The following is a 21,466-nucleotide window of genomic DNA, read 5'->3' on the forward strand; positions in this document are numbered from 1 at the left end:
CCCTAACTCCTTTGTAGAGAATGTGTTCCATGACTATTTCATAATGTATACAACAGAAAACTATTTTAACATGTTGATTGTTTTTTAAATATTTTTCCTCTTTCTTTTTTTTTTTTTTTTTTTTGCTCTTAAAAAAATCTCATTGTTATAAAGAATGATCCTGTGGGAAGGTACAGGAAAGGGGAAGCATAGGAAGAAACCCAGATAATATAAAAACAAAAGATATCAGTAAAATATATTTTTAAAGAACAAAAAGCCCTTAAAATAATGGTTTTTAAATATATATATATATACATATCTATTACAATTTTTAAAAATTATCTTTTCAGAAGTTCCAAATCCATTACAACTTTAATGCTGTCATATAAGTGTCTATGATTTTTATATCACTTTTATGTGATCCCCTCACTGTGTAAAGTCATCTCACAATCATTTTCATTTTATCATTTATTTACACAAAATAAGATTTTGTAGTATTGCTTCAGGTCACATTTTTTGTTTAAAACACTGAAGAAAACTTCTTTGAATTTGTCATATTTTATTTGTAAACACTTTTTTTGGTCGCAATTTTATCAGAATCATTGAACTGCTACTTAACAGCTGGTAATGTTAATACCCACTGCAAAAATCATTCTCTTTAATAGCAAATCAAACTAGTATCAGTAGGTAAGTCAAACTTCAGAACTCTTTGGACAACCTTGTAGGATAATGGGTTTGATAGAGCTCAACTTTAAAAACCTTTGGTCTAGTCTTAAAGCCCTAACTTTCTAGGTGAAGAAAGTGTATGTGTCCATTAGCACATAAATAAATGCAAAATTAGGACTAAAATTACAAATCCAGTAATTTTCAATTCTGCTCAATTGTGTTTCAGTCTGGTACCATCTTTCCTTAACAGACACAAGAACAAGTCAGGTAACTCATGCTCTTTTAAAAAAGGCAATTTTTAAACTATTAATTAGAATTTGAATTTCCTCTTGAATCCTTTCTACTTTTACTATTATGGTAAATAACTCAAAATCAGTAAAATGGGCAAGAAAAAAATGGAACATTTTGCATCAAAAGTACATGAAAACTCGATACTCCTTGAGGTATTCCAGCTTTGAAAACAGATAGTTTTACTTTTAATCTCTGATAGATTGTGATTTTTAATGCTATTATACCATTATACTTCAAGATAAAGAACTGTAATAAGCTATCCTTTCCCTTCCCTCCCTTATATCTTGGATAGCTCACCAAATTGAGAGACTCCTAATGCTGAGGTAATGAAAAGAATATACTAACACCTTTTGAGGCAAATACAAAACACTAAACATATGGATGATTATGCTCAGTTATCTGAATGATAATTCAACATGATCATTAGTGATTTAGTTACACTGAAAATTGTAGCTAGTGTCATTTCGGAAATAATTGTTACTATACTCTAGCAGTGGAAAGCATCAAAAAATGTATGCTGGCTAGCCAGGTTGATATTTAAATGAAGCACTAAAAAATGTATTTCACATCCAGCTTCATCAATCACCACCGAGTCTCACATTACTTCTCGGCTTACCAAGAGAAAATAGGATTTGTTTCCCTAAAGAAATATGTCAACGTTCGGCTGCTTTACCCTTCCAGAGAGAAACAAAGTCAACAAAAAAAAAAAAAAAAAAAAAAAAAAAAGAAAGAAAATAAGATACAGGGTGCCATCTACAGACTGTTACCCAGAACTGCTCATTAAATGTGAATGTGTGTGTGTGTGTGTGTGTGTGTGTGTGTGTGTGTGTGTGTGTGTGTGTGTGTGGTGTGTGTATGATGCAGCAGCACAAAAAAAAAAAAAAAAAAAAAAGCAGATATCTAAATGCAACAATGGGAATGGACATTTGTAATACTAATTCAATAAGTGTTCTTTACATAAGCAGCTTCCACTGAAGCTGACTTAAAGATTTCCTTTGTAAACAAATGCTAGAAAGAAGGTCACTGTAACTCAACTTCTCTCCTGGCTGCCACTGATTAGTATTCCCTTCTCTTTTCTCTTTCCCTCAGGCTATGGCAAATAATCAAGAATGGCCACCAAACCCAAACCCCAACCCCATGCCTTTCTCCACTTTTTCCACTTTATTTTTAGATTGGTTGTGGGAGGATCTAAGATAGAAAGACTAAGAGAGTTCTCTGAGAAAGTATAGGGAAAGGATAATAGCCCCCTAAAGAGGACAGCTGGGTGATTCAACGAATAGATTGTAAAACTTGGAGTCAAGAAGACTCATGTTACTGAAATCAAATCTAGCTTCAGATATGTATTAGTTGCATGCCTTTGGATAAATCACTTAACCCTGTTTGCCTCAGTTTCCTTGTCTATAGAAAGAGCTGGAGGAGGAAATGGAAAACCAGTAGCTTTGCTAAGAAAACTTCAAATGAGGTACAAAGAATGGAACATGTCTGAACAATAACAAAATCCCCTGAAGCCTCTTTTCCTTTCTACTATATCCCGTCCCATTTCTTCATCACATCTACTAGGCAAACTTCATCCTGTTCATCTCAAAATGCCAAATTCAAAGATAAGTGATGAAATGCCCAGCAAGACATTCTGGGTCTACTATTCCTCTTAAGATGATAATGATGATGATTAAAACTGATATTTATATAATATTTCTTTCCACTATCTCATGAAGCTGGTCTGACAAATATTACCCACAGTCGAACATCTAATAACTATAAGAGGTCGGATTGAACACAAGAACTCTTGATTGCATTAACAATACTACTTTTTTTCTACTATAAACACACTAAATCTAACAGACAAATGAATCTTGCTTCAATTCTTTGTTGTACTCTGATACACTATTAGCACTTATGTAAGACCCTATGAGGTCTTAGAGAAAATGGAAAAGGGGAGTCATCAGAAGGGAACTTTTTATCCCTAGTTCCTTCCACTGCCAGTAGCAAAACTCTTAGGAAATCTCAGAAGCCTGTGTTCTTTAGAGTCAAGAAAACAGGAGATAAACTTTGAGTCCAGTTTCTTCTGTTCAACAGTGGGCTGGAAGTAATCTGCGCTATTAATAAAAAAGACACAACAAGCCAATTCCCTGTGGACTGTAGAAGAGTAGAAAAAAAGTTTGGTGTTTTTGTTTGTTTGTTTGTTTGTTTTTTGGGGGGGCAACATAGACTTGTTAATCTACATCCAAGAGCTGAAGGAGTAGAGAAGTGAAAATAATGATTTTAATGACAGGAGATACCTGCCTGAAGTACCTTGCACCTCCAAGAACTCTAGGATCACTTTCCACCATTAAGATTTGAACAGGTCCCCATCTCCAATCCACATTACACGCAGATACCATCTCTCTCCCAATTCCTATACTTTTAGGCATCAGATCCCTAGCTTTGGTGAAACAATATATGGCCAAGAGTTAGAAGGAACCTAGCCTACCAGGTTAAAGCAATGGTGTGAAGCAGGAAAAGGTAAGAAAAAGGGAAGTTCTGAATTACTGTTCTTACTGCATAGGTAGGTAACAATGTAATCCTGGCCTCCTAAATTGAAACAATGCATTTTTCCCACAAAAACATCACTTCACAAAGTGACTGATTTTTTAACCCTATTATACAATTTACTTCAATTCTAAGAATAGACTCAGAAGCACAAGATCATATACAACACTTTCCACAAGAGAATACATCCTGAGCTAGAAACAACTTATTTACCTGAACTGTTGGAACATAATTTAAACATCAATCAGAAAATACGTATAGTTTCCTTTTCAAGTTAAAAAGATATTATGGATATGTGTTGTGGATAATATCAATACATATTAATTCTTTGTTTAAAGAGTTTTACTCTTGATATCCATGTGAAGTAAGTAAAGCAAATATCATTATCCCCATATTGATGAAGTGACATGTCCAAGGTTACAAAGTCAAGTAAGAATCAGAGCCAAGATTTCAACCCATGTCTTCTTACCTAACTTTAAGTCCAGGACTCTATAACATGGCTACATTCAAATCAAAAACACAAAAACCTGATTTATTAATTAATGATCATATTTTTAAAAGAGAATATTTTATGAGTGAAAAGTAGTCTGTTAAAAGTTGACATAATAATTCCATTTTATTCTTTATTTGCTGGGTTTATTAATGTTGCTATTATTTATCTCATTTCAGTCATATCCGAACTCTTTCTAACTCCATTTTGGTTTTTCTTAGCAAAGATACGAGGGCGATTACCAATTTCTTTTCCAGTTCATTTTACCTGTGAAGAAACTAAGGCAAATAGGGTTAAGTGACTTGCTCAGAGTCACAAAGCTAGCAAGTTTCTGAATTCAGAATTTGAACTTGGGTCCTCTTGCCTCCAAGCCTGGCTCTCTGTGTAATACTCTATTTGCCAAGTTGTGATAGATTAAACATATTTCCTTTCCAACTATCATCCTCCTAATCTATGACTACAAAATAGAACTTAGAGGGATTTAATTCTAGGAGGTTGTTCCCTTCTCTTTATTCTATTGATAGATCTCAACACATGTTTATGACTGGCTGATAAAGAAGTCATGGGCTTTAGGGGATAAGAGGTTTGTAATATAGTTATGCCAAGAAAAAGGATAGAATACATAGCCCAGAATCAAGAAGACTCATCTTCCAGAGTTCAAATCTGTCCTCAGATACTTACTAGCTGTGTGATCAAGCTGTGTGATCCCGGGTAAGTCACTTAACCCTGTTTGCCTCAGTTTCCTCATCTGTAAAGTGAACTGGAAAAGAAAATAGCAAACCACTCCAGTATCTTTGCCAAAACAACAACAAATTGAATTATAAAGAATAGGACTAGGCTGAAACAACTCAACTAATTAACAAAACAAGTACACATTCTCTTTTCCTTAAAACAATTTAATCATCCTCTTTTTTAGTAATAAATACCATTTTCATCTAAATGTTCTATTTTCCCTGACCAAACTGCACATCCCTTTTGTCACTCTCTGGCTCAAGTGGCTTGGAGAGGAGGATTTGTAAACATCACCAACTGAATTATTGGACACACATTTCCATCAACTCTTAGTGGGATGTGTCACATTCCTGAGAAAGTAAATAAACTACAGTTTCCCACCCAATCTGTCTTTATGATGTCCTGGTTTATTTACTGGCAGTAGTCAGTACCCTCTCCAAATAATTCTTCCAATAATATTCATACACAACAAAATTTTCTCTTTTTAAATTAAAATTGAATGAATTGTTTTAATGCAAAAAAAATTTTTAAACAGTCTTTTAAAATGAAAAATATTTAGATTTTTATTAAGATCAAAGCATACATTTTTATCCATTGTCACATGCCTGTCTTTCATGAGTTACCACGATTCCTCATCTAGTAACCAACCCACTAGTGAAGAATGTTTCTATACTCAACTAGGATAGCCCTCAAACTGCAAACTCAGTCTCACATAGACAGTTTCCATCATGGGAGAACCTATCTAGGATTGACACACTGGTGCCATTGTTTTCATGAACTTGGATTCACCTACATAATTATGTAGTCTGGGCAAGGTAATACCAAATGGATAGCCCATGGATTGTACTGCCACCTCTGTAATGTTAAAAAAAGATGTAAAAGACTGTTTGTAATAGCAGCTAGATGGCACAAATGATAGAGCACCAGCCCTGAAGTCAGGAGGACCTGAGTTCAAATCTGTCTTCAGATACTTAATATTTCCTAGCTGTGACCCTGGATAAGTAATTTAACACCAATTGCTTTGCAAAAAAAAAAAAAAAAAAAAAAGAAAAGAAAAAAAGAAAGAAGAAGGAGGGGGAGGAGGAGAACTGTATGTTAAGTGGTTGGAGATTTGTGAGAGAGAAGAGATAAGCACTAGACAAGATGAGAAGACGTGGATGTTTGTAATGCCCACCTATTGGAGGGAATACTCATCTTGATGAAATCACATATCCTCTGAAGTACTGAAATACTAGAAGTAAAGGTGCCATATCCAAGCTTTTTGTCTTGAATATTCAGTTTGATTTTGTTTTCTTCTTTCACAAGAATAATAACCTTCTGAATCATCAGTAATTAAATGTATTTTTGAAAATGAGATCCAGTATTCAACCTAGCTGGTAGCTAGGTGGTGCCATGGATAGAGAGCTATACTTAAGAATCAGGAAGACCTAAGTATAAAGCCAACCTCACTTGCTAGCTATGGAAATCTTTTTGTATATTCAGGGTATTAATTTTTTACCTTGATTTGTCTGAAAAATGAAGATAATAATAGTACCTTCTTTCAATGATTGTTACAAAGATGAAATTAAATAATAATTGTATGTGTTTTGCAAATCTTAAAGCACTATATAAATGTTAGCTATTATTACATACATATTCTTGTGTCTGATTGATAAAATAAATAATACAATAGCAAAAAACATCTTTTTTTTTTGCTCAGGGTCTTACAATTAGCAAACTTTGAACTCAGATCTTCCTGATCAAGTCCTGCAGTCTATTCACTGTGGCACCTATCTTCCTTAATGGGAATGATTCACCTGCCCTTGTTTGAAAAGAATCTAATAGTAAACAGCCACTGACTTTCTTTTGGGGGCAGTCCAAAAGTTGTTTGTTTGTTTTTTTCAAAAAAACTAAAAGGACAGAGATATGGGGAGAAGACAAGTATATAAATTGAGATATCCTATGTCCAGCATTTGGCAGCAGAACTAAATGACTCAGTAGATAGTATGTGGGCCTAAAGACAAAAAGATCTGAGTTCAAATCCAAACTCAAACAATTACTAGCTGTGTGATCCTGAGTAAGTCATTAACTTCTATTTACCTTTATTCACTGGAGAAGAAAATGACAAACCACTCCAGAATCTTTGCACTGGCATAGATGGTCCAGTGGATCACAAAGATTTAGACACAATCGAGCAACTGAATGAAAAATGCGGGCACCTGATATTATCCTGATTGCTCAGGCAATACCATCTGATGAAGAGCCGCTCTGAGTATTCTACATTTCTTGCGTTATATCAAGGGGAAACTATTTCACAAACTCATTCTGTGAACAGAAAAGACTTTATTCATTCAGCTCTTGAATGGGATCAGATGAACTTCCAAAGAAACTTTCCTCTGGGAGTAGAGAAAAAAACAGACTGGCTCCCACTCAGAATGGGCTTCTTGCCCGGGAGCAGTTGGGTCTAGAGTTCTAATAGAATGTATTATATATATATATATATATATATATATATATATATATATATATATATATATATATATATATATATATATATATGTGTGTGTGTGTGTGTGTGTGTGTGTGTGTGTGTGTGTGTGTATGATGCAGACTAATGATTCTTCTTTTTTTACCGCTGATTTAATCTAATGGAATGTTTATTATAATAGTCCTCGAGTTAAAGGTAAATCAATGAAGCACATAGGAACATAAAGGATGAAGGGAAGTTTTCCTTGTAGATTGTAGCCCCTCCCCCTGAGCTTTTCTACACAAATCTATCCTAGATCAATGAAACAAGTATTGCCACCCATAGTTAAAGGAATAGATGCAGCAGCTCCCTCAGAACTATTTTGGTAGCTGCCATTGAGTGCCCTCTGGTGTTGAATGGTGTGCATAGTAGCAGGGGATGAATATCTGAAAACACTTATTCATCACTATGAAACTTGTTATAGTATCCCCTGCATAGCTACATGCAAAATAAGGAGTTGGTATGGATAATCTCTATTGTTACATTTCAACTCTAAAAATCCTATTCTATCCCACAACTTGGAGAAGAGAAAAAAAGTCTTACACTTTTTTCCAAAGTTCAATTTATTAAAGCTGTAGTATTTTCTAAAATGAATTTAAAAATAGGGACCAAATAACTTTCTTTGAATCCGAAGCTCCAAGAAAAATATATAAAAAATAAATATGCAAAATGACCTCTGGTAAAACAAAGAAGGAAACAAGAAAGGGTTTGGGTCTTTAAATTATTATTCAGACTTGTGCCTCTCTCACATATGATTATTATCATAAAGTTCTCATTTATCAAAAATTTTAAGAAACAGAGTGCTTTTTTTGAGCCCTTCCCCTGAGTATTCTTTCAACTAAAAACCCAAAGGGAACCCAGAAACTCGTGCTATTCTGGCCAGAATTTATATTAAAACTTTTTATCATCCTAAACTCAATATTCATAAACTCCGCAATCCCCTGGCACTCCCAAAGTGATTGTCAAATAGACTACATATTTCTATCTACCACATACATTCCCTCTACGGTCACCCTCTCTTCTCTTTTTTATCACGTCATCCTTCTTGTCTAGCCATTGATTCAAGGCCTCCTTCTCAACTTTCTTTACTCTGTTAAAGCCATTCCTAGATATCAACTCATTGAAAGCACCCTACAGAAGTCTCTCTTCCTCACTTAAGCACTCCAATTGACATTCCCTACCATGAGCTCTTGGATGTACACTCATTGAGCCATCATCACTCTTTCCACACTGCCATGAACCTGTCTTCACAGGTGATTTGTCTAATCATGAAGACAGGTAAGCAAATGTCAGTCCTGAGACAACATCATAAAGGGAACCAATCAACTTCAAAATAAGTGATTTCATAATGCCATACATACCTAGTTTAAAAATAGATATTAAAAAAAAAGCCAGCATCCTTCAGGGTCAGTAACTAGACTGTAAGTTCCATTAAAAAAGGCTATGCTTTATCTAAAAGTAATTATTTCCCCTAGCACAACAATGAGTACACAAAAAGTTGATTGGTTCTGACTAAATGCAAAAGGATTCCCAGAACCTTTATGTATGATTCCCACAATTTATTATATTTCTATTATATATATATGCATATATATATATAATTTATCATATTTCTATTATATATATAGTCATGTTACAGAGTAGAAAGTGATTTGTCCACTTAAAGAACAAATCCTTGACTTTGGCTTCTTAGAGCTATGGGCAATACAACCAAGCTGATTGAACTCTAACTTACCATTGTTTGGTGGCATTAATACAGCAGGTGGAGTCTTTGGATTTGTGCTTCGTTTCACTTTACCAACTTTTTCTGAATTCAAAACTTCTTCCTTCTTTCCCCTTCTCTTAGCAGGCAGAGGGGAGGAGTTGTCACTGGAACCAATAGTTGACTTAGATTGACGGTCATTTACCTAAATGGAAAGAGAAATGGATTCTTCTTATTAATTACAAAGCAGAAATGATTTTTCACAAGAGCCAATATTTACTAGGTTCAAGAAGAAATTTCCCCACTCCATCCCCAAAAAAACTCTAGGATCTCCTCCATTCATTTTTATTTTAAATCTACTTTAAGAGGTCAAGTAATAGATCTATGTTACTGGAATAGCTTTGAAAACTGACTCTTGACATTTACAAATTATGTGGCCTTGAGCAAATTAACCTAACTCTCCTAGTCTCAGTTTCTTCTTCTTTAAAAGAGGGAAGTGGCTCAATGGAGGGAGCACCAGCTACCTGAGTTCAAATTTGGTCTCAAATACTTAACACTTACTAGCTGTGTAACCTCCCCCAAGCAATTAACTCAACCCTGTTTGCCTCACACACACAAAAAAAATCAAATAAAAGTAGAGATAATTATTATCTACCTCACAAATTGTTGTAAGAAAAGAAATTAATAAATTTTAATGTGCTATAAATGTGAATTACTATATTATACAAATAAATATATAGATTCCCCATACATTTCCATATCTGTGATCCCATTATGTTTGTTAGATTTTAAATTGTAAAGACATCATAATTTTCTTTTTTTCCTTAAGCAGAAAAAGAAATATACTCCTGGCTAACATGAGTGAAAAAAGACATAGAAAAAAAGAAAAAGTCAATATAGGTACAGATTCTGAATAAGATATATCTTATTATATTCTCAACTAATTTGCAGAAATTTTTAGTGAGGTAATTCATTCTGAAAAAATGTACCATTACAAAAGAGGCAACATGATGGGACAGAAAGAAAGCTAGACTTAAGAATCAGGAGATACCAAGTTTCAAATTCTGCTTCTGATAAAGTTAACCTATTTTTGGTTTCATCATCTACAAAATAGAGATTAACAATACAATTCATAGGGATTTGGGGGAGGATAAATGAAATAATTAATACATGTAAAAATCACAGCAAAACTTAAAATATTACAGGATCATTAACTATCATCATCATTGTAATCATCACCACCATGGCCCTGAAGCCAAGGAGGACTGAGTTCAAATCCTGCCTCTGAAATAAATAGATAGAGATAGAGAGATAGACAGCATAATGTTGGACAAGTCATTTAATCTCTCAATGTTCTAGGTAGCATTCTAAGTCTTTAAATTGCACAGGAGATATTAAACCTACCTTAAGAGGAGTTTTCCTTACCTGAATATTTCCTATCCCAATGAAATCACAGAGCCAGATCCTTGCCTCATTTTTATTATTACTACTACTAGTACTACTGAAATATGTAACAATATTCTCTTGTGTATTCACATAATTACAACCCTTGTTTTAAAATTTTCTACCTTATTTTTAGAATTATGATTATCACAATCTCAGTCATAAACCCAGGACAGCCACTAAAGAAATAATTCAATGCCTGTCTGAGATGCCAGAAGTTGAGGAAACCACTACTTAATTTTCAGTCACCATTCCTAGAAGTAATCCCCCTTACCCTCTGAATTCAATAAAGCACTTTGGTTATGTCCTCTAGTTGCTAGATGCCACTGAATATCAGAGGTGAAGGTCACACACATTTAGGAAGTTTTCATCCCTATGTTTAGGTAATGCCATAGTCGCTAAAATTAACTAGGAATCCAACATAACTTATACAACACTTATAAACATACAACTTCAAGGCTCCATACATTTAACTCCTATGGGAGTGGTGAATCCTCACAGCTCACAAGGAACAACCATACGGATAAAAAAAAAAACAACACAATTCCTGCAATGGCAGGATGAAAATACTCAGAAAAACAACTCTCAGATGCTCAGTTCTGAGATTTAACCACCACTTCCCAGAAAAAACATTCAAATGAGCTGATAACTGCCCAACCAATCCCATCACCAGCTGTGCTCAAAGTCACCAGAATCTTGATAATCTCTATGTAACATCTGTACGACTACCCTGGCATTTAGAAATAAGAATTTTAGAATGAAATAAACAAATCATCCTGGATATTATATTGCATTATAGCTCCTTGTGTGGTCTGCTCAACAACCTAGAAACACTTAATTGGGTTTTAGTTACTTACACAATTAAGAAGGGAAAATTCATGGTTTTAGAATTCCATAATCCATAAGAAAAATAATTATGATTGTTTATTAACACCAAAACCCATCCAAGAGTAAAAACTTTTTTTATCCTTGACATTCTGATTGCATTCTATTTAATTATTAATTAAATTAAGCAAAGTTTAATTATTGCTTTAATGAATACTTGAGTTTTCTGAATGTTTTACAGTTATGAACTACAATGCACCAGGGAAAAGAAAAATACAACTACAGGTTCAATAATACAAAAAAAAAAATACAATATTCTGTTCAAAACCACAAATTCTACCATCTTGTATTTCAGGCTGTTTTTAAAAAGTCTATTCATCCTGAAATTTTCCCAGAGGTAACATATGCCAAGAGTGAATAAAATAGTTTGGAAAGAAGGGAAAAAACCCTTCTCAAGTGATTGGAGAACCAACTTTAAAGTACAGTATTCAGTAATTCTGTGCTAAGAATAAAATTGAAACAAGATGGATGGGAATATCTTTGAATCAAGTGCTGCTTTTGTAGTTCTGAAGGCAAAGTATTTCTTCATAAATGAAGAATAAGTGCTAGTGCATATAATGTCCTTCAGTTGTTTAGCTGTGTATGACTCCATGTGACCCCAAGGATATTTTTAGCAAAGATCCTAGATTGGTTTACCACTCCTTCCTCCAGTGTAACCATATTTTATAAAGGAGGTACCAAGGTAAATAGGGGTTACGAGATTTGTCTGAGATTACAAAGCTAGGAAGATCTGAAGTCATATTCGAATGTGGATCTTCCTGACTCCAGCTCTGATGTTTTACTCACTGCCCTTAGATTATAACCCTTTTTACTTTATAAGGATAGAAATCTAATTCTTGTTCACAATAATTACAATTTCTGAAAGGCATGATAAGTGAGGTGATACTACTTAAAGAGTATATATATCTACTTAAATTGTGACAGCAGACTATAAGATCAAAGGAATATAAATTGGGAGATTCAAGGAAATTTAGAGATCATTGATTCTAATCCTCTCTTTTTATAGATTAGAAAACTGAGATCTAGAGAAATGAAGTGACTTTAACTATAGTCACCCAGTAGTAATTAGCAGTGACTAAATTGGATCTCAGTTTCTCTGACTCCAAAGGCACTTAGAAAATTGTGCCTATTCCTCATCAAAGGTCATAGAGTCAGTATGAGAATTAAATGAAGGGTTTTGTTTTTATTAGATGATCTCTAAGGTCCCTACCCACATCTAGATAATGTGATTCTACAAATGAGATAACATTTGTGATGTGTTCTATAACCCCAAAGCATTATGTATATATGTATTATATGGCACTCTTTGGTCACTTTTCAATGAGCTCCGATTCTTCATAACGCCATTTAGTGCTTTCTTGACAAAGATACTTCAGCAATTTGCCAATTCCTTCTCCAACTCATTTTACAGATGAGGAAACTTAAGCAAACAGTATTAAGTGATTTGACCAGGTCACACAGTAAGGGTCTGAGGTCAGATTTGAACTTAGGAAGATGAGAGTTCCTGACTCCAGGCCAGGCAATCTGTCCACTGCACCACCAACTGCCCATTTATCACTCTAAGGATTATGAAATACCTGCAAGCTCAGGAATAAGTAAAAAGCAGCAAAGAGAAAACTTGATAGCCATCAAGTTAGTTACCGTAGAAAAGACTAGCTGACTAGTCGTTTGTTCAAAGAAGACATAATCCTGTAAATTATCTAATAATAAAAACCTATGTTCTCATATGTCACAGATGCACATTTGATAAGGAAGATAACTAAAAAATTTTAAGTAAAGTGCTAAGTTTGAGTTTTGTTGAAGTATTTGTTGAAATATTAGGAAATAGATCTCAAGTTTAGCACAAAGCCATATCATAATGATTGGTCATTTCAATTATCCAGACATCAAATGCCAAAACCAGAATGGTTTCTAAATGTGTCTTATTTTTCATTTTATTTTTCAAAAAGCATAGGAAACAACAAAGATATGTCTCATTCATCAGGAGAAAAAATTAGTTGCTGGAATAAAACTGATGAAAATTTTGAAAAGGAACCAATTCCTTTTAAAATATATAAAGATGAGCCTAAACATGTACTCTCAAGTATTAGAACTCAGATTCCAAAGAGTTGGGAGTGAGGATAGGGGAAGAGCTAGGATTCCATAATTTAAAATTCTAAGAAGAAAGTCAGTCGAGGAGAAATAGAGATATGCTGAAAACTCAAAGAGGAATAATTCTGATCAGGAGGGGAAAGGGCAATTGACTCAACAAACCAACAATATTGCAGAGATATATAAATGTAATGGATTATTATTGTGCTATAAGCAATGAAGAAGGAGACAGTTTCAAAGAAACCTGTAAAGCCTTTATAAAATGATACAAAGTTAAGTAAGCAGAACCAGGAGAGCTATCTGTACAATAATAACAATATTCCAAAACTAAATATATTGCTCCCCTTCTTTCCTTTTCAGCCATGCCTGACTATAGGCATTTTCAGTTACTAACTTTTCTTAGAGCTCAAGACACTAACTCCAACCTTCCTTGCTGATTTCATTTCATATTAGTCCCCTGACCCTTCATGCATTCCAGCCAACTGGACTCTTGTTTCTCAAACACAGCTTGATAACTCCCTTCTCCATACTTTCATGAAGGTCTCTGCCATTTATTTTCCTTATCTTCTTTTAAGATATAGGTTGGTTTTTTTCCAATGCCATCTCCCCATTACACTTCCCATGGTTCCCTCTGATAAACATATTCTCTCTCTCAAATTTTTCAAAAACATTATTTTTCCCTTCCCCAACATTACCTACCTGTTGTAAATTACACTGATGCATAAACACTTTATTCACAGTGTCTGTGACATGACTCATACTTGATGGGACTTTAAAGTTTGTTACATTGGATTGAAAAAGGATCCAGAGAAGATGCTGTGAAAAAAATCTGAAGAGGTAAGAAAGCTTTTACCTGGTGATATGAGGAAAATTTTTCTTTCATGAAAAAAGCAACAGAACTAGATATCTAAGAAAGAAGCAACAGAATTATATGTCTAAAAGAATTTCAACAGAGGGAGTATAGAAAAAGTTTCTTCCAAGGATAATGATAATAGTGATAATGACAGTGCTAGTGGTAGCTGTAGGGTTGATGATGATGATGATGATGATGATATTTATTCATATGTATTATATATATTAATATTCTTATATATTTACTATAATTAAATGTAGCTTTAAAGTTTGCAAAGCATGTTTGCAAAGTCATGCAAAGCATATATGAAGATATATATTGTCTCTTTTTAACCTCACAACAACCCTAGGTAAAGAATACTATTATTTTTATTTCCATTTTAAAGATAATAAAACTGAGTCAGACAGAGGTTAAATGACTTGTGTAAGGTCATGCAGTTAGTGATTAATATCTGAGGCAGAATTCGAACTCAAATCTTTCTAATGACAAGTGATACACTCTACATACTATGAATGAGCACATGTATGTAAAAAAAAAGAGAAATCAAAATACAAGAATGACTCACAGAGAATCACCTAGGAAACGACTATTTCATAGTAATTTTAGAGCCTTATTCCATTGAGTACAGATACATCTTACCATTATACTATGTTGAGTCTATCTTAGCTTAGATTTTTTTCTTTTAGTTTACTAGGGCAAACATTTTTTTCCCAACTAGAACTTTTCAAAGGTTATATCATATTATGTCATTTCAAGCTCAAAATAATTTCAAGATGAGTTTTGCTTCCCTGAACAGACTTAACAATGTGCAATTTTCAGATGCTTACAGAAGGAGAAAGTGCTATCCAGGGGGCTAAACACTGACTCATGCATGCTGATTTCTTACTCTTGACTGTATCACCAGGCAAGAAATTTAACTATACTGGGCTTCAATTTCTTCAACAACAAATATAAGATTAAAAATATTTTTATAGGAAGAAAAATAAGAGTTTAGCTTAACATGAAATCAGAGTAATTTACTATCATTTTAAAGTCTATATACTTACTTAATTCAATAGTCTATAGCCCTAAATCTTTTCAAAAGCTTCAAAAAAGTTGTGTTCCTCTAATATGGATTATTACCCCTCCAGTCCTTAACAGATAATTCCACAAATACTGTGATAAAAAAATAGCAACCTGCCCTATGGTGATCAGGTATATTCTGCCATGGATCTATTCTTGATTCTGTATTCTACTTGGTTCAGAGGATTACAGACTTCAAACTAAAAAGGACTTTAGGACTTCTCTAATCCAATTCTTCATTTTTCAGATGTGAAAACTGAGACTTTGAGAATTTAGTGACTTGTCCAAAGACACAAAGTAGTAAGCTACAGACTCAGAATTTAAGTTTAGGTATAATGACTTCATATTTGGTCTCTTTCCTTCCATTATAGGACAGTATCTCCTTCTTTATCACACCTCTAAACACAATGAAACATCAGAGTAAGACTTTGGTAGAAATACAAGATCCTTATCTTTGTAAAAAAGAAATAAAGTCTGAAAATAAAAGTTCATGAATTAATAAGATATAAAAAACAAAAGAAAAAATGAAAATCCAGCATCTGGCTTTCTTTAAATACTTCTCAAATGTTGTGCATCATGAACACTAGAGGGCACTTTGTAACAATCTGGAGAACCAAGGAATTCCTCATCTCATGATTTTTTTTTTAAAGACTTAAGAAGTTGAAGAGACTTTGGAGATTATCTAGTCCAAGTCTCTCAGTTTTTCCAACTGAGGTACAAGAGATTGATTAGCTTGCCATAAAAACACACTATAAGAAGTAAAAGTGGGATTTGGATGGAAGTCCTCTGATACTTAATCTAGGAATCTTTCCATTGTATTCTTCAGCTTTAAATTTCATAGTATCCATTCACCATCCTTCCTTCTTTAACATAAAATCACAATTTATTCTTAGTTTAGCAAATAAATGAACATTCTTCTGACTTCATTCAACATTTCCTATAAGATGGGCTGCTTCCAGGGCAATTTTGAAGCAATTTTTTCAATATCACTTCCTCTAGAATTTTTTCTTTATCCTTATTCCTATTGAATCATGAGGTCTCAAGAGATCTGGGACTCATATGAGTTGCCCCCCCTCTCATTAACAGCAAATTGTACAAATTTGTAAAAGGACAATTATAATCTCCCTTCTTTAAATATACTGCAACACTACATTTTGTATAATGAATGTAACTCCTCAAAAGCTACGTATAAATTGAATTTTTGAAAAATCAAACCACGTATTCCTTTTGACTAACATTAGAAGTAGTACCTAAGAACTCAAGTTTTTAACTTTATTTTCGATCTTTCTATCTTCCTTTTTTCCCTAAACTCTAGCCTAAGATATGGTTTTTCAGCAAAATACCTGAATGCATTGGGAAAGCTGACAATTAAAAGAAAGCAACACATCCTTTGGTTAAAAATGTGCTTTAGTATTTTGGATTTATCTACAAAAAGTATTCTTAAAGGGCTATTCACTAGAATTATTTTTTTAAATAGCCAAACAAAATGATAATATAGTTTCACATAATCTTTCAAAAGCTGCATTCCATGTATATGGGCATATATTAATACAAAGAACTTTTTTTTTAATCACAATGTCAGATTTTCTACATTTGGTTTCATAGCTCAGTGACCCAGAATTAGATTGGAAATCCAAAGATTTACTCATATTCTCATTCTCATTTGTACCACACCAACTTTTTTATGACCTTACATTAGTAATTTATCCTCACTTGATTTCTGTTAATCCATCTTTCCTCTCAACCTGAGGGAATTAATGAGCTAATTATTACATAGTATGTAGACCTTTGAATAAATAGTAGTATGGAATCTGGGACTTCCAGGAACCAAGAGGGTGGAATGAGCAGTAGTTCTAACTCTCCCATATTTATCTCCAAATAATCATAAAACAAATCATGGAAGAGGAGAACTAGCAAAAAAAAAAAAAAAAAAAAAAAACCAGGGAAACAATTATTTTTAATCTAAGGAACTAAGAAAGGTCAGCAAGAAAGATGTCTCACTCAGGCAAAAGGGAAATGCAGTCCAAGACAGGAAGTGTCCCAGTAAGCCATCAGCAAGTACCATCTCAGCAAACCAGCATGAGATTCTCAGCCCCAGTGTAGTAAAGTAGGCAAACACCAACTCCAAGACACTGACTGTGCCTCAGGATAACCAGTTATAAGTCAGCACTGATGTGCAATCCCAATGCAGGCCACACTAGCACAGGCCCAGCCCAATCCCAGGGCCCAAGCATCAGCAAAACAGAACTCTGTTAATTCAGCACTAGATCGTACAACTACAGTGGATACTCCTAACAGTTTCAGGACAGAAAACAGTGCTTGTGGTCAGGTCCCCCACTGATCACCTCCTGAAAAAGATCCCAAAATCCCAGAAATATTATAGTCAAATTCAAGAACTTCCAGATTAAGGAGAAAATGTTGCAAGCACCCAGAAAGAAACATTTTGAGTATAGTGAAGTCACAGTAAGCACAGTCAGCAAGCATAGTAGAGCATGGCCAGAAGTTAGCAGCTTCTACTTGAAAAAAAAAAAAAAGAGTCTTGGAATATGATATTCCGGAGAGCAATAAAGCTAGGATTACAACCAAGAATCATCTACCAAGTGAAACTAAGTATCCTTCAGAGAAAAAGGTGGTCATTCAATGAAATAGAGGATTTTCAAATATTTGTGATCAGAACTGAATAGAAAACCTAATTTTCAAATACAGGATTCTGGAGAAATATAAGGAGGTAATCAGGAAAGTGATATCATAAAGAATTTAATAAAGTTTATCCATTTGCATCCCTACTTGGGAGAATGATAGTTGTAATTCATTAAAACTTTCTCATTGTTATGGCAGTTAGCAAGTGTATATATATCCAGAGGGCACAAATGTGAGTAGAATATGAAGTAAAATTGGCTTTTTTAATGAAGAAATTAAGGGGTGAGAGGGAAATCTACTGGAAGAAAGGGAAAGAAAGAAGTGAAATGGTACAAATTTTCTGCCATAAAAAAAGTGGCAAGAAAAAGCTTTTACACTGGAGGAGCATAGGAAAGGAAAAAGGGAAGAAAGTGAAATCAGAACTGGCTCAAAGAAGAAATAACATATCTAATCAAATAAAAAACAACCTCAATAAGGTCAGAAAATAAAAGTGAAATGGGTATGTGAAGAGGGGAAAGGTATAAAAGAGAGGGCATATTAAGGGAGGGAGTAGTTAGTAGCAAAACACTTTTGAGGAGGAACCTTTGAAAGAAGAGAATAAATAGGGGGAAATACAATTAGCAATAGTAATTGTAAAAAGAATTTTGAAGCAAATTTCTGATAAGGCCTCATTTCTCAAACATAGAAAGAACTAGGACAAATTTATTTAAAAAAAAAAAAAAAAAAAGAACCATGCCCCAATTCATAAATGAAAAAAAGATATAATCTGTGCCTAAAGGGCTATAAATTCATCCATATACTTTGATCATTTAGTAACACCACTACTTGGTATGAATACCAAAACAGATTCAAAATAAAAAGGGAAATGACATATATGTACAAAAAATATTCACAGCAGCTCTCTTCTTAGGGCAAAAATTTGGAAGTTGAAAGGATACCCATCAATTAGGGACTGGCCCAATAAATTGGCATGTGTTTATGATAGAATATTATTGTTCTATGGGAAATGATAAGCAGTATATTTTTGGGGAGAAAAAAAAAACTAGAAAAGTCCTTCATGGAGTTTAAAAAAGGTGAAATATACTCTATAAAAGGTAATAGCAATGTTTTGGGATGATCAACTGTGAATGACTTTACTATTCTTAGTAGTACAATCATCCATGATTACTCTGAAGGACTTATGATGAAAAATTCTATCTATACCCAAAAAAAGGAATTGACTGTGTCTGAATACAGATCAATCTCCTCTCTCTCTCTCTCTCTTTCTCTCTCTCTCTCTCTCTCTCTCTCTCTCTCTTTCTCTCTCTCCAATTTTCTCTTTTTAACTTAATTTCTCTTGAGGGTTTTTTTTTCATTAGATCTATGTTTTCCACTATTTTCTCCCTAGTATATTGGAGAGAAACATGAGAAGGTGTGTGATGGGCTTTGCTTGAACTTTATTCTCATCTGTACTGGCATAAAAGGGGGAATAATATACACAATAAGTTGAATGTAGAAATCTATCTAACCCAATAGGAAAGCAGGGGGGGAAATTAAGTAAAATATAAGCAGGACTGGTAGAAGACTGGGGGAGGCAGTAAGCAAAATCAAAACACTGTCAATGAGCAAAAGGATGAAACAAAAGAAAGAACAAATAGGAGAAAAATAGGATGGGGGGAAATAGACAGTGATCATAATTTTGAATGTAAATGGCATAAACTCTCCCATAAAACTGATAGCAGGGTGAATCAAAAACCAGCATGCTACAATATGTTATCTCAAGAAACACACCTAAAGTAGAGATATACATACAGAGAAAAGGTAAAGGGCTAGAACAGAATCTATTATGCTTATGCTGAAAGAGAAAAAAAGCAGATGTGACAATCCTGATCTCAGACAAAACAAAAGTAAAAATAGACCTAATTAAAAGAGACAAGGAAGGAAACTACATGTTGTAAAAGGTATCACAGAGGTACAAGTAGATGATGCTGTTTGATCCTGGGCAAGTCATTTAACTCAAACTGTCTTGCAAAAAATAAAAATAAGTAAAAGAGTCATAAAATAATATCAATACTAAACATATATATCAAGTACTAGTATAGTTCCAAATTCTTAAAGGAAAAGTTAAGTAAGTTAAAGAACATTTGAAATGTAAAATAGATTATTCTGATCTAATTAAGTTAAAAAGTTTTTTGCATAAGCAAAACCAATACAACCAGTATTAGAAGGAAAGCAGAAAGCTAGAAAAAAATCTTTACAGCAAGTGTTTCTGATAAAGTTCTCATTTTTCAAATATATATAAAATTGATTCAGATTTATAAGAATATGAGTCGTTCCCCAATTGATACATGGTCAAAAATTATAAACTGGCAGTTTTCAAATGAAGAAATCAAAGCTAGCTATAAGCATATGAAGAAATGCTCTAAATCACTTTTCTTTAGAGAAATGCAAATAAAACAACTCTGAAGTACCACCTTACACCTCTTAGATTGACTAATATGATGAAAAAGTAAAATGATAAATATTGAATAGGATGTAGAAAATTTGGGATACTAATGCACTGTTGGTAGAGTTATGAACTGATCCAACCATTCTGAAGAAAAATTTGGAACTACACCTAACGGACAACCAAACTGTGCATATCCTTTGATCCACTTTGATATCACTACTGGGTCTATATCCTAAAGAGATCAAAAAAAGTAGGGAAAATCTACATGTACAAAATTATTTATAGCAGTCGTTTGCAGGTTGGCAAAATATTGGAAATTGAGGGGATGCTCATCAATTGGGGAACAGCTGACCAAGGCATGGTGTATGAGGAGAACAAAATGCTATTGTGCAATAAGAAATTATGAAAAGCCAGATTCAGGAAAAAAACAAGAAAGACTTGCATTAACTGAAGCAAAGTGAAATGAGCAGAACAAAGTAAACATTATATACAATATTAGTAGCATTGTATAATAATCAACTATGAATGACCCAGCTATTCTCAGCATCACAATGATCCAAGACAAGTACAAAGGACTTGGGAAGAAAAATGCTCTCCACATCCAGATAAAGAACTCTAATGAACTCTGAATGAAGAATGAAACATACTTTTTCACTTATTTTTTTTTGCATTTTTTTCCTTTTGATGTTTTTTCTTTCACAGCTATGATTAATATGGAAATATATTTTAATGATAGCATATGTATAACCTATAAAACAGAAGTAAATACAAATCTTTTTATGGAAGAAAGAACAGGAACAAGGAGAATGCAGAAGAACTTTCCAAAGGAAGCTGTACTGAGAACTACAAGAAGTCAAAGATTTTAAGAGGTGAAAATGAGAAAGGTGTACACTTCAAAGCTGCCTCTTTCCTGACTCCTTGTATTTTCAACACCCCACATAAATGGAATATACTCCTTCCTCACTTCTACTTCAGGGAATCCTTCTTTTCTTTCAAGACACAGCTCAAGCACTATCTTCTACTTAAAGGTCTTTTCTTCTCCTCTCCAACTGCTAGTGCCCTCTCTCCCAAATACTCTTATGTTCAATTGGTTTATATTAATTTATATTTATGTATATGGCATATTCTTATAAATTTACTTGTCTCCCCTGTTAGAATTTAAGTTCCTT

General features: G+C 33.7%; 1 protein-coding gene across 6 annotated transcripts in view; it reads right to left on the reverse strand.

Moving 5' to 3' along the window:
* The window catches only part of DCDC2 (doublecortin domain containing 2), a 200,764-nt gene that overhangs the window by 86,316 nt on the left and 92,982 nt on the right, over nucleotides 1–21,466 (reverse strand). For all 6 annotated transcript variants that reach the window (XM_074272693.1, XM_074272688.1, XM_074272680.1 and 3 more), the window contains one exon: nucleotides 8,929–9,100. In XM_074272693.1, coding sequence (XP_074128794.1) covers nucleotides 8,929–9,100 — 172 coding nt within the window. The remainder of the gene's footprint in view (nucleotides 1–8,928; nucleotides 9,101–21,466) is intronic.

Source organism: Sminthopsis crassicaudata, chromosome 1 (genome assembly GCF_048593235.1).
Source record: "Sminthopsis crassicaudata isolate SCR6 chromosome 1, ASM4859323v1, whole genome shotgun sequence".
Classification (NCBI taxonomy): Eukaryota; Metazoa; Chordata; class Mammalia; order Dasyuromorphia; family Dasyuridae; genus Sminthopsis; species Sminthopsis crassicaudata.